The 12304-nt window shown below is 36.6% G+C and overlaps 1 protein-coding gene across 1 annotated transcript; it reads right to left on the bottom strand.

The window, feature by feature from the left end:
* Positions 1-40: 40 nt before the first annotated feature.
* cldn7a (claudin 7a) lies at positions 41-8460 on the bottom strand. Its single transcript, XM_081359964.1, has 4 exons — positions 8019-8460; positions 3768-3932; positions 2788-2872; positions 41-881 (listed from the first exon to the last, which is right to left on the bottom strand). The coding sequence occupies exons 1-4, from the start codon at positions 8239-8241 to the stop codon at positions 713-715; spliced, it is 642 nt and encodes a 213-aa protein (XP_081216090.1). The 5' UTR covers positions 8242-8460; the 3' UTR covers positions 41-712.
* Positions 8461-12304: the final 3844 nt, after the last annotated feature.

Raw genomic sequence — 12304 nt, 5'->3', positions numbered from 1 at the left:
TTACGTTATATTAAAAAAAATATGTGTGTAATGCAGATTCACACTGGGAATTTGATAAAGCAAACTTTATTGAAAATAAGCATGTAAAACAAATACATACAATCTAACTAACACTGACATTATCATGAAACATTTATAAGTAACAGATATTCAGAAGGACTCACGGGTGGTTAAAATCAACACGATGTGGCATTAACACAAGTGACGAGTTAATGTGTTAAGCAAATAACATCAAAGCGATGTTCATGATCGTGCGCGACCATATGAAACACTGCGATTACATAAGAGTGCCTCATATGAGGATTAATAATGTTAGCATTTCAGCTGCTATAGGATAAATACTCCAAAAAACAAGCAGATCTTGAGAATGTCCCGACTCGCACCTGCTCAGTGTGTAGGCTACAGCGCTCCCTAGTGGACACTTGGGAAACGCCAACATGTATGATCCACCATCCAAGACATTTCCTCTACTTTCACACAGAGAAAACAACCTAGTTGTTCACTTGATTGAAAGACTGAGGAGTCAAAGCAGGCTGTGAGTATTTTTACTGGCACTAGATTTCTTCAATCCTCCATTTCAAAAACTCCCAGAGAGCTTGCAAATATATTATCTATTTTTTTATTTGAACTTTTGGACAACTGATTGCCTTTTTTTTATTACGGGACATTATTGTAAACGGCTTTGTTTCTCAGTTTGAGCTGTAGAAGCGTCTCACACGTACTCTTTGTTGCTGCTGCTGCTGGCAGTGCGTGCACAGTTACTTTTGGGATATTTGGACACTTGTTTGCTCCGAGTGCAGGAGGCCGCTAACATGGCTCCACCGAGAACATCGAGAAACGACCCGCCCCAAGCAATGAAAATGGCTGCTCCAAACTCAAACCTAACGTTAAAAGAGAAAGAGAAAAGGCAAGCATTATGACAATGATAAATGATTTGAAATGTGGTGAACTGATCTAGATGATAGTTCGTGAATGTGAAGGAGAGCTGCGCGTTTCTGGATGAACCGAGAATTCTTTTGTTTTAAAGGGGCGGTTGATTATGATTTATGATTATGATTTTCTAACTTTAGTTAGTGTGTAATGTTGCTGTTTGAGCATAAACAAAATCTGCAAAGTCAACGCTCAAAGTTCAAAGCAAAGGGAGATATTAGAAATTGCTTTTTAAGGACTACAACAAACGGCTGGCAGGGACTACACGAGCTTCCTCCCAGGTAAGTGACATCACTAACCCTAAAATTTACATGAACCCCGCCCCCTGAACGCGATTTATAGATTATCATGACATAATATGCTAATCAATGATTAGAAGATAGTTAACTCCACATCAGCTACATAAATTTAAACATAAACAAAAACGTTTTTGAAATTTTCAGGACACAAGCTCTTGAAGCTCCGCCCCCTGTGCTGCGAGCAGCAGCTCATTTGCATTTAAAGGGACAGACACCCTCAAAAAGTGACAACTTTAACACGCTATATAAAAAATATCTGGGGTATATTGAGCTAAATCTTCACATACACACTCTGGGGACATCAGAGACTTATTTTACATCTTGTGAAAAGAGCATTATACCACCCCTTTAAACAGAGATCATGATTCTGAATAAACAACTAATCAAAATAACATGTAATATACTAGAGGTTTTGTATATTACAGCAATGTTAATTGCTGCAGTCTAATTATAAAAGTATTTAATTCATTTGAAGTATTTTTTTAAATCGGTTTGAATGAATGAATGAATGAATGAATGAATAATTCTTCAAATTATCTATCTATCTATCTATCTATCTATCTATCTATCTATCTATCTATCTATCTATCTATCTATCTATCTATCTATCTATCTATTCTTCTTCGAATTATCTATCTATCTATCTATCTATCTATCTATCTATCTATCTATCTATCTATCTATCTATCTATCTATCTATCTATCTATTCTTCTTCGAATTATCTATCTATCTATCTATCTATCTATCTATCTATCTATCTATCTATCTATCTATCTATCTATCTATCTATCTATCTATCATCCGAATTGTGTAGATTTTTATTTTTAGAAAGCATTAAATAACTTTAGTCCAATTTTGCACATTTGTCAGAACAAAAACGGCATATGGTAAGAATGAAAATGTAAATTCACTATCTGACAGTAGGTGGCGCTTATGGAACAACAGAAATATAGTGGGTTAGCAAACTAGCGTTGCGCTAAAAACACTACTTTTACACTTTTATGGGCATTATACTGCGATAATAACTTTTATGGGCATTATACTGCGATAATAATAATCGAAACAGCAAAGACAGTCGATTCCCTTCAGAGATACATGGGGTCTTTCACGATTCTTTTTATAAGAGAACAAGAAGACGACGATAGTAAAGACGACAGAAGAAGACTACAAAAGACGACAGAACAATACGACATAAACAGAGAACATTCATATCAACATGTACTAATTTATCTGCACAAGTAGGCAATGACACAAATTAATAGTATAAAGCAGTCAACTAATTTTTGACACAAATGAAACCTCATATATATTTACTATATAACTGCATTCTCATCCCTGTTCCTGGATTCTCCCCGACAGACACTGCACATTTAGGATGTTTCTGTAATCCAACACACCAAATTCATCTCATAAACACTAGCAGAAGAGCTCTGAGAACTGAAATGGGTGTGTCGGATAAGGGAGACTTTCAGAATGCATGTTTTTGGGTGTCCTCCAGGAACAGAGTTGGGACACTCTGCTCCACAAATTGTGCAAAGTAAAATTCCTTGCGCTCACTTGGTGTTGACTGGAGTGAAGGGGTTGTAGAAAGCTCGGATCACATTGTGGGCGAACCACGAGCAGGCGACCACTGCGCAGAGGGCTGGCGGAACAAAACACACAAAGTGTTTCAAAGAAGAGACAGAAGATCTTTCATTCTTTCATATATCATCAAAGCATTCGCTGCCCTGTTGTCTTTGATGTTCACTGACCCACAGACTGAGCCGAGACTGATGTTATATAAGAAGTGTTTTACTGTAAACTTGCTTCAGTTACTGTGAACAGTCTGTCTCAGTATTTTCTCTCTCTCTCTCTCTCTCTCTCTCTCTCTCTCTCACACACACACACACACACACACTCACATACACTAACCCTACCTCTAAACCTTCCCATCACACACACACACACACACACACACACACACACACACACACACACACACACACACACACACACACACACACACACACTCACAAACACTAACCCTACCCTTAAATCTACCCATCACACACACACACACACACACACACACACACACACACACACTCACAAACACTAACCCGACCCCTAAACCTTCCCATCACACACACACACACACACACACACACACACACACACACACACACACACACACAAACACTAACCCTACCCTTAAATCGACCCATCATCACACACACACACACACACACACACACACACACACACACACACTCACTCACAATCACTAACCCGACCCCTAAACTTTCCCATCACACACACACACACACACACACACACACACACACACACACACACACACACACACACACACAAACACTAACCCTACCCTTAAATCTACCCATCATCACACACACACACACACACACACACACACACACACACACACACACACACACTCACAAACACTAAACCGACCCCTAAACCTTCCCATCACACACACACACACACACACACACACACACACACACACACACACACACACACACACACACACTCACCTCCCACTAGCAGAATGATGCCTCCCGTCACGGCCGTTCGAGACTTGCGCACTTTATCATCCGCTCCACAAGTGGTGCACTTCATGCCCATGCAGGCGACGCCGAGACCACTGATGGACACGATGATGCCCACTATCATCAGCGCGCGGGTCGCTTGCAGATCGCCTGCAGGAGACACACACACGGTGACACACTCAGACATGCATATGGACAAACCACCAGGAAATACCTGACAAATACATCCGTTTAATATCACATTCTTATTATTTATAATATTAAATATAACAAAAAATAAATTAAACTTTACACACATTGTGAGATCATCTTCACAATACCTCAGCCAATTGATATTAAATAAATTAGTTTAATATTATAAATAATAATGTCAATAATAATTTATATTTAACTTTTATAAATAACAACAATAATGACAATGATGTAATGTTATACAATAAATGATAAAAATCCTTAATTTTAAATTATTAATATAATTTATAATATTAAATACAACAAAAATGGACCAAACCACTAGGAAAGAGCTAAATAAATAAATTAAATAAATCAGTTTATTATAAATAATAATAATATCTTAAATACATTTTACTTTACTAAATGATTACTTCGTAAATATTACTAAATATTACTTATAAATAATACATGACCATAATAACATTTATTTAATACATAAATTATAAAAAAATTATAGTACTAATAATATAATATTACATTATTGTTATTTATAATTAAAATTGCCCAAACGACCAAAAAAACAAAACAAAAAAAAAATTCAGTTTAATAATAATATTATTAATAATGTCAATAATAGCTTAATAAATGTTAGTTTAGCATATTACTTGGTAAATATTATAAAAATAATGACAATAATAACTTAATATTAAATAAATGATCAAATTACTTAATATTAAATTATTATTATTTATAGTATTAAATATACCAAAAATTGGCCAAACCATAATAATAATAATAATACTAATAATGACAATAATAACTTAAATACATTTTACTTTAGTAAATTATCACTTTGTAAATGTTATAAATAATAATAATAATAATGACAATAATAACTTAATATTATACATTAAATTATAAAAATCCTTAATATTAAATTATTATTTATAATATTAAATATAACAAACCAACAGGAAATAGATGTAAGTATTCTATATTTTAATATTATAGATTTTATATTGTCGTATTAAATCAATTAAATTCTTGCTAGGCAGTTGCTAAAGTGACAGAGGGTCTGTGGAAATTAAAAATATAGTAAAAATAATAAAATAATGATAATTAGATTAAAATAAACGAGTAAAGCAATAAATTAGGTATAAAAATGTGATTAAAATACAAATCTATTAAATTAAATTTAAATAAATAAAATAAAAATGTATTAATATAAATTCATTTAAATTAGCTTAGAATAAAAAATAAATAATACATATAATACATTACTACAGTGAGTAGAACAAAATATATAATAATGTAACTGAAACTAATTTTAGATGTATAATATTATTTTTTAATGTGTATAAATTGGTGGTTTCTAAAAGACAGATGCCTCATCAGTTTTCGGAGGGGTGTCCTGTCCTTCACACGGGGATCATCATATTTGGGGTTCGTGCAGTGACATCTAAAAGACTGAAAACCCCTGACATGGGCAATTCAGCTGAAAGAGTGAACAAGAACCAGTCTGTGCCAGTGCATTCCTGTACATGTGCACACACACAACCAACCCGAGAGAGAGAGAGAGAGGTGGTGTGTGAGAGGCAGGGCTGCAAGCTGTAGTGAAGCGGAAGAATTATTCCTCTCCTTTATTCATTAAAACACAATAAGGCGTCTCCTGCCAGGCGCAGAACACAGTGAGCTGTGGAATTCAGAGGGTCACTCTTCATCCCCCTGTTTTCTCTCTTGCTCCTCCCTCCATCCTAACTCAACCTGCTGTCAGGTGCAGTTTCGGCTGGTTTCGACTGGAAGCGTCCCGCAGTTTTCTCAGAAATGACCCCTGAGGTTCTGCACAGACCCCTTTCAGTAAATACATCAACTCAAGGAGCGAATCGCATGCAAGAGCTAAATCACATTTTTGAACAGTCGACGTTAATCCGTAGAGTGTTTCTGCACACTGGAACGTGAGGTTGTGGTTTTCCCATCCCAGTCCTCGGGGAATGGAGAATGTTTCTGGAACAGCCCATAAACTGAAACACTCAAGTGAATTAATAAACTCATAACTCATTACTGCTAGTTCGGTGTGGAAATAGAAAAATACTTTGGCAGCTGAACAATGGGTTACAGGCTCACTCTAAAAACATCTTGGGTTATTTTTTTCCTGGGTTGAGCCTTTTGGGTTATTTTTTCAGTATTTGGGTAGTTTTTATGTTACCCAGCTCCTGGGTCAGACATAACAACCCAGTGTGTGGGTAGATCTCGGGTCAGACATAACAACCCATGATTGAGTTATTTATCGCGGGCTTTTAGCGACCTCTTCAGGAGAGAGCAGTGCAGCTCCGTCAAAATACAGGTGTGTGTGTGTGTACATTTTATTAGCCAACATAAATTCGTTATTGTGTTGTATATCGTTTAATTTTATGCAAAGCAACATACAGGGTGTTACAGCGCGATGCGAGTCACCTAAACGAGTGTCGCGTCGCTTTTTTTCTCTTGATGGAAACGCCTGCCTTGCATAAACTTTTATGATTTTATTTAGAAAGATACAGAATATTAATTTGAAGTTAAAATATGTTCTCAGATCTCTACACTGATTGTTTATGGACCGGTTATGGAGTAAGTCGCTGCCTATTTCGGCAACTTGTGAAACGGCGGTCGACGGGTGGAAGTTAAAAGTTCCCGATTACACTTGAATTAGCCTACTTCATTTTAAAATAATTAAAAATGTCTAATATTTGTTAAACACGCTTAAATGTATTAAAATTGATATTTAAGTTAATCTGACATTAATTCATGTATGAAGTTTAAAAAAAAAAGCAACAACAAAAAAGCTATAGTATGATAGTAAAAATGAATAAACAATGCTGGGTTAAATAAACAACCCAATTTTCTGGGTAAAATTAACCCAACATGTGTTCTGTCCTATATTTACCCAAATTGGGTTGTTTTTTTTCAGAGTGCTGCTTTCACCATGGCTACCAGTTACATTACAGGAATACTGTAGATTCCCACTGCCGAGGCCAGCATCCATTAATCAAGCGCTGGCTGGGAATGACACCAGTGTTTATTTGAGTGTGTGTGTGAAGAGTTGGAGACTGGCTTGATATGCCAGAGAATTCCAATAAACACCTACAGTATAGATTTACAGTAAATAAAAGGACAGGCCTCTTGATCAGTATATAATAATAATAATAATAATATTTATTTATATAGCGCCTTTCCATTATCAAGGACCCTTATATACAAGCTATAATGAATCCCATGTGTGATATATTTTGATCATTGGAAATATCTACACTTATATTGATATTTATTCACTTTCAATCACCTGGCTGATTTACATGTGGATCTACAGCACATTATAAGTAACATACAAAACAGATATACTATAAATAGGTAACATTAATCAACATCCTCATTTGCTCACCCTTAAGTTGTTCCAAACCTGTATGAGTTTCTTTCTTCTGCTGAAGAAATGCAAAGATATTTTGAAAAAAAAATGGGTAACCAAACAGTTGATGGACCCCATTGACTTGACTTCCATAATATGGGGGAAAATACTATGGAAGTCAATGGGGTCCATCAAATGTCTAGTTACAGACATTCTTCAAAATATCTTCTTAAGAAATTCAAAAGGAAATTCTAAAGAAATTCATAAAGGTTTAGAACAACTTGAGGGTGAGATTTTTTTTTTTTTTTTTTTGATGAACCATCCTTTTTAGGGGGAGTCAATGTGTGTAAAAATATTGAATAAAAATAAAAATATATGATAAACCTTTTTGCAACTTATCATTTACATTAACTTCGAAAGTATCTGATAATTAAATTATCAAAATAATTTAAGCAAGTTCAACTTGATTTTAAGGGTAAATGACTTGTAGGCTACTGTCAAATTGAGCATAATAAAAAAAATGTTTGGCAGCCACTTCATTTTTTTTAAGTTGAAACAGATGGATTTTTTTTTTTTTCAGTGCGTGTGAGAGACACGCGACCGACAGCTACACACGGGCGGACGGACAGAAAGATAGATAGATGCAAAGAAAAAAACGAGAATAACATGGTTTAACTCACTGTCTAACTGTAGAACGGAGTCGTATATTTTGCACTGAAGCTGTCCGGTGCTCTGAAACGCGCAGGACATCCACAGCCCCTGGTAAGTGGCGACCGCCGTGATGATGCTGTCCCCCACATACGCGGACATCTTCCACTGCGGGAGGACGGTGCCCACGATCAGCCCAATGATGCCCACCAGAGACAGACCGAACCCCAGCAACTGAACGCCCGAGTTTGCCATAGTTTTCACTTCAGTGGCAAGCTGAGCAACAGTTAGTAACACACTCGACTGACTCGGATAATCCTGTCTCCTGTCCCGCACCTGTAACTCTCTGAGGAACCTCTCCGAGGAAACTCAAACTGATGAGGAAAAGCAAGGCTACTCAACTCTCCAAGACGAAAACTGGCAGTCACTAACTCACTCACTCACTCAGCCAGGGGTGTTTGTTTATACCTCGACAGAGAGATGTCAACTAAGTGTTGCGTAAAATACTGATGACGAAGTGTAATCTCGAGGGGGAATGAGGGGGGAACGGGCGCGCGCGCGATGCCCGTGCCTGTCGTGACGTCACGTCACACAGAATCACTCGCATCACTGAAGGTGTTACTCTTCTCTACACATTTCGGGTTTGTTTTCTCTATAACATATTCTCCAATCAAGAGAAGTGTCTCTAATAAGCCCGTTTCCGTCACATAGGAAAGTCATAAGTATGACATAAAAGTCATATATGACATAAAAAGCAAAAGTTGTGAGAAAATACATCAAAACCGTGAAATAAAAAGTCAAAGTTATGGGATCCAAGACAGCAACATACTGTCGGTCGGATCCGGGCCACATCTGGTACATTCAATGTGTAGGCTACCAGATGTGGGCAGGGCTGGACTGGGACAGAAAATCGGCCCTGGCATTTTGGCCCAGACTGGCCCACTACATATGATCATAAACACCACCCATCTTTGCACGCCTTTGAATATGTTTTTGTTTAACTCCTATTCATTAAAACCGCTAATGCCATGTAATGAGTGAGTATAAACGAGTGAGAGTTAACAGATGAAATAAGTACAAAATTGTAATTTATTAATACAGTCGAACTATACTCCACAGTGATGAATCCAAAAAACAAGCTATAAGCTGCAATGACAGTGTTTCTCAAAGGAATTTTGGTAAAACTGTGGTGGGTGGACCTCTACGGGGGTTTGGGGGCATGGTCCCCCTAAGAATTTTTTTTGCATTTTAATGTTAAATTCATCAATCTGGTGCAGTTTGAGGGTTCAAAATTAAAATCTCCAACCCATATTCAGTGTGCAAGTATAACAAAGAAAACAAATCAAACCTCTTTTAATAACAGTGTCTGTCTATATTACACTACTACATAATAATAGTTATAATATTAATCTCATGATAGTAGCCTATATATTGTAAAAAATAATGCACCGAAAAATAAAGAAAACTTTCATAATTAGTTTTGTACTAAACTTGAAAGAGATAAGCACATGATCTTTTATTTTGACGGAAACGGCATCGAGCTTTTATTTTGGCTGAAAACATGGATACAAACGTGACGTGTCTCATTAAACTTCTAGTAAATTGCTGTAATTGTCAACTATGCAGATGTGGAAATAATCTGTAACCGGGTTATGGGTTCCTTCACTCATAGAAAACATTATATATCTTGACACATTTTACAGCGTCAGCTTGAAGGGCCTGTATCTATTTTTCACGCTATTTCTCTGCACATTCCTTGCGTTTCCTCTCCATCTCTCAGACTATTTTGACAGATACACACTTGACACTGCACGCTCACTCAAAGCCCAAAGGGGGAGGTGTTTAATGATGTGATTGGGCCAGCCCAGTGTCAATCAAGATAACAACCAATGGGCCGCTGATCTACGCGTTTCATGGGCCGGTCTGTCAGTGGAAAAAAAAACTAACGCTTACTTTTTTTTGACCAATGCATTACACCGGCACTAACCCAGCGCTGTCAATTAAACAAAACAAAACGAATGGGCCGCCGATGTACGAGTTTTATGGGCCGTCAAAAAAAAAAAAAAAAAAAAAGTATGAGATGTATCGGCCCAAAAGCACGTCGGCCCACCGGGCATTTGCCCGGTATGCCAGATTACCAGTCCAGCCCTGGATGTGGGTCGTATCTGGGCTGACACTATGATGTTGTCTGGGATAAAAAGTCCATTAGCCTATAATTTACCGAAACAAGTTTTTTTTTTTTTTTTTTTTTTTTTTTTTTTTTACATGGCGGAAATAGACCTTTCTCAGCAGCACCATATTTGACTTTTACCAGGAAGTGCAGGAATGAAAGCGAGGCTGTGAAAAAATATCTTAATTTGTGTTCTGAAGATGAACGGTCTTACGGGTTTGGAACAACATGAGGGTGAGTAATTAATGACAGAATAAAAATTTTCTATTCTAAAATAAAACTATCCCTTTAAAACAACAATAACAATTATTATTTTATTATTATTACAGCAATAGATATTTATTATAGCAATAGATATTATAATTATTATTATAGCAATAGATATTTTAGCTAAAATATAGGCTACATGTATTAATATTACTAATGTTTTAAATTACATTGATAAATTCCAGAAACCTTCTTCTTTTTTTCACCTATTGGTGCCTATAAAAAAGCTTCACATCTAGGCCTAATATTTAAAGTCCCCCTGTAGTCAATAATTGTATCCCTTAAAACTCATCTTTGATCACCAAAATTACTATTTAAACTTTTTTTTCCTTGAAAAAAATTTCTTCATGTATTAAAATAGCTTGAATAGCTTTAACTCTACACCCTTGCCTCTTTTAGTATAGGCGGTTCTATGAATATGCAAATGAGCCCCGTCTCCACTCACTCACACCAGCTCAGAGATCCACTCGTTGACGAACACACGTTGATCTGATTGGTTACAAGGTAGTTTGTGACGTCAGAAACACCAGCGATTTCAAAGCGTGTTTTTGAGACTGTCTTTGGTTCACTGCAGTTTTAAGGAGAAAATACTCAGCAATGGTGTTGACTTATGAATTTACACATGATTTGTCTTAAAACATATTAAAAAAACCACATAGACATATAAACAATACGAAAAAGCTGGATTTTCACCACAGGGGGCTTTAATACACTTGCTATTGCCTAATCAGCCCCCAACTTAGATCTGTAAAGTCCCTTTCATGAGGCACGTTTGTCACGTCTAAACACTTCATCAGGTGACCTCTGCACTTCCAGTGAAAGGCCTGGAACACTGTCAACTATTGTGTGCAGGACAAAGTTGGCGTCAATGTTTCAATATTCTCACCAAAGAAAAGAGGAAATACCTTTAACCAGAGAGAAAATAGCGCTGAAGCAATAATGCTGTTGGAAGAGGAAATGGTTTTCACTCCAGAAAATGTCGGTGTAACACCCTGACTTCAATTTTTGTGTTTGATGGTTGTGTGAAGGTTTCTAAACTATAAGACTTAAGTAGGGCTATGCAAGGATTAATCACATCTAAAACAAAAGTTTGTGTTTCCATAATATATGTGTGTGTACAGTGTATAATTATTCATACACACACACACACACACACACATGTACTGTATATATATATATATATATATATATATATATATATATATATATATATATATATATACACAAAATAATTATACACAGCACACACACATATGTGTAACAAACTTTTATTTTGGATGCGATTAATCATTGCACAGCCATACTTTAAAGGGATAGTCAGAAATTAGTTATCATAATTCTGTTGTGTAAGAGAAGGGGAATAAGAGTTGGAAGATAGGAGAAGGATCGGATTTGCTTCAGTAACATCTTGAAATTAGCACACACTCCCCCGGTCACCCCTGGAAACGTGATTTATCTGTCACCCTATTGGCCAGTTCGTGAGCACTGGGCCAAATAGCCTTGACACACAAAAGAAACTTTAACGCTTTTCCGAAGTTCTAGTTCCAGTAAGCAGAAACACTCAGTAAAGGGGGAGCAGACAGTGCTAAATCAGCCCGAAGAAGAACAGAAACCCCTTCATGGCTCCTCTTCTGACTGGCTCCAGGGCTTTTTGTGTGTGTTTGTGAAGATTATAGACAGTGAAAACAGCCGAGATTAAACTGGTGTAAGCCGCCTTAGACGCCCACTGAACCGTTAGCAATAAAACACACAGGCCTCGGGTTTCTCCTCAGAAGCAGTGACTCCACTAATGAGCTTTCCTCATTTCATTATTTCTTACCTCTTTCTTTTACTTCTTATGCAACTAGGTGCCTTTACATGAATGTAGGTAGAGTCCAAACT

The sequence above is a fragment of the Scardinius erythrophthalmus genome (assembly GCF_964197995.2).
Source record: "Scardinius erythrophthalmus genome assembly, chromosome: 2".
Classification (NCBI taxonomy): Eukaryota; Metazoa; Chordata; class Actinopteri; order Cypriniformes; family Leuciscidae; genus Scardinius; species Scardinius erythrophthalmus.
This window is presented reverse-complemented; position numbering and strand designations above follow the sequence as displayed.

Bases quoted from the DNA above. Each gene is read 5' to 3' on its own strand.
- cldn7a (XM_081359964.1), bottom strand. From the start codon at position 8,241: ATGGCAAACTCGGGCGTTCAGTTGCTGGGGTTCGGTCTGTCTCTGGTG. The intron at 2,873-3,767 runs GTGAGTGTGTGT...TTGTTCCGCCAG, and splicing joins CATCATTCTGCTAGTGGGAG to CCCTCTGCGCAGTGGTCGCC. The intron at 882-2,787 runs GTGAGCGCAAGG...TTTTAACGTTAG, and splicing joins TTCACTCCAGTCAACACCAA to GTTTGAGTTTGGAGCAGCCA.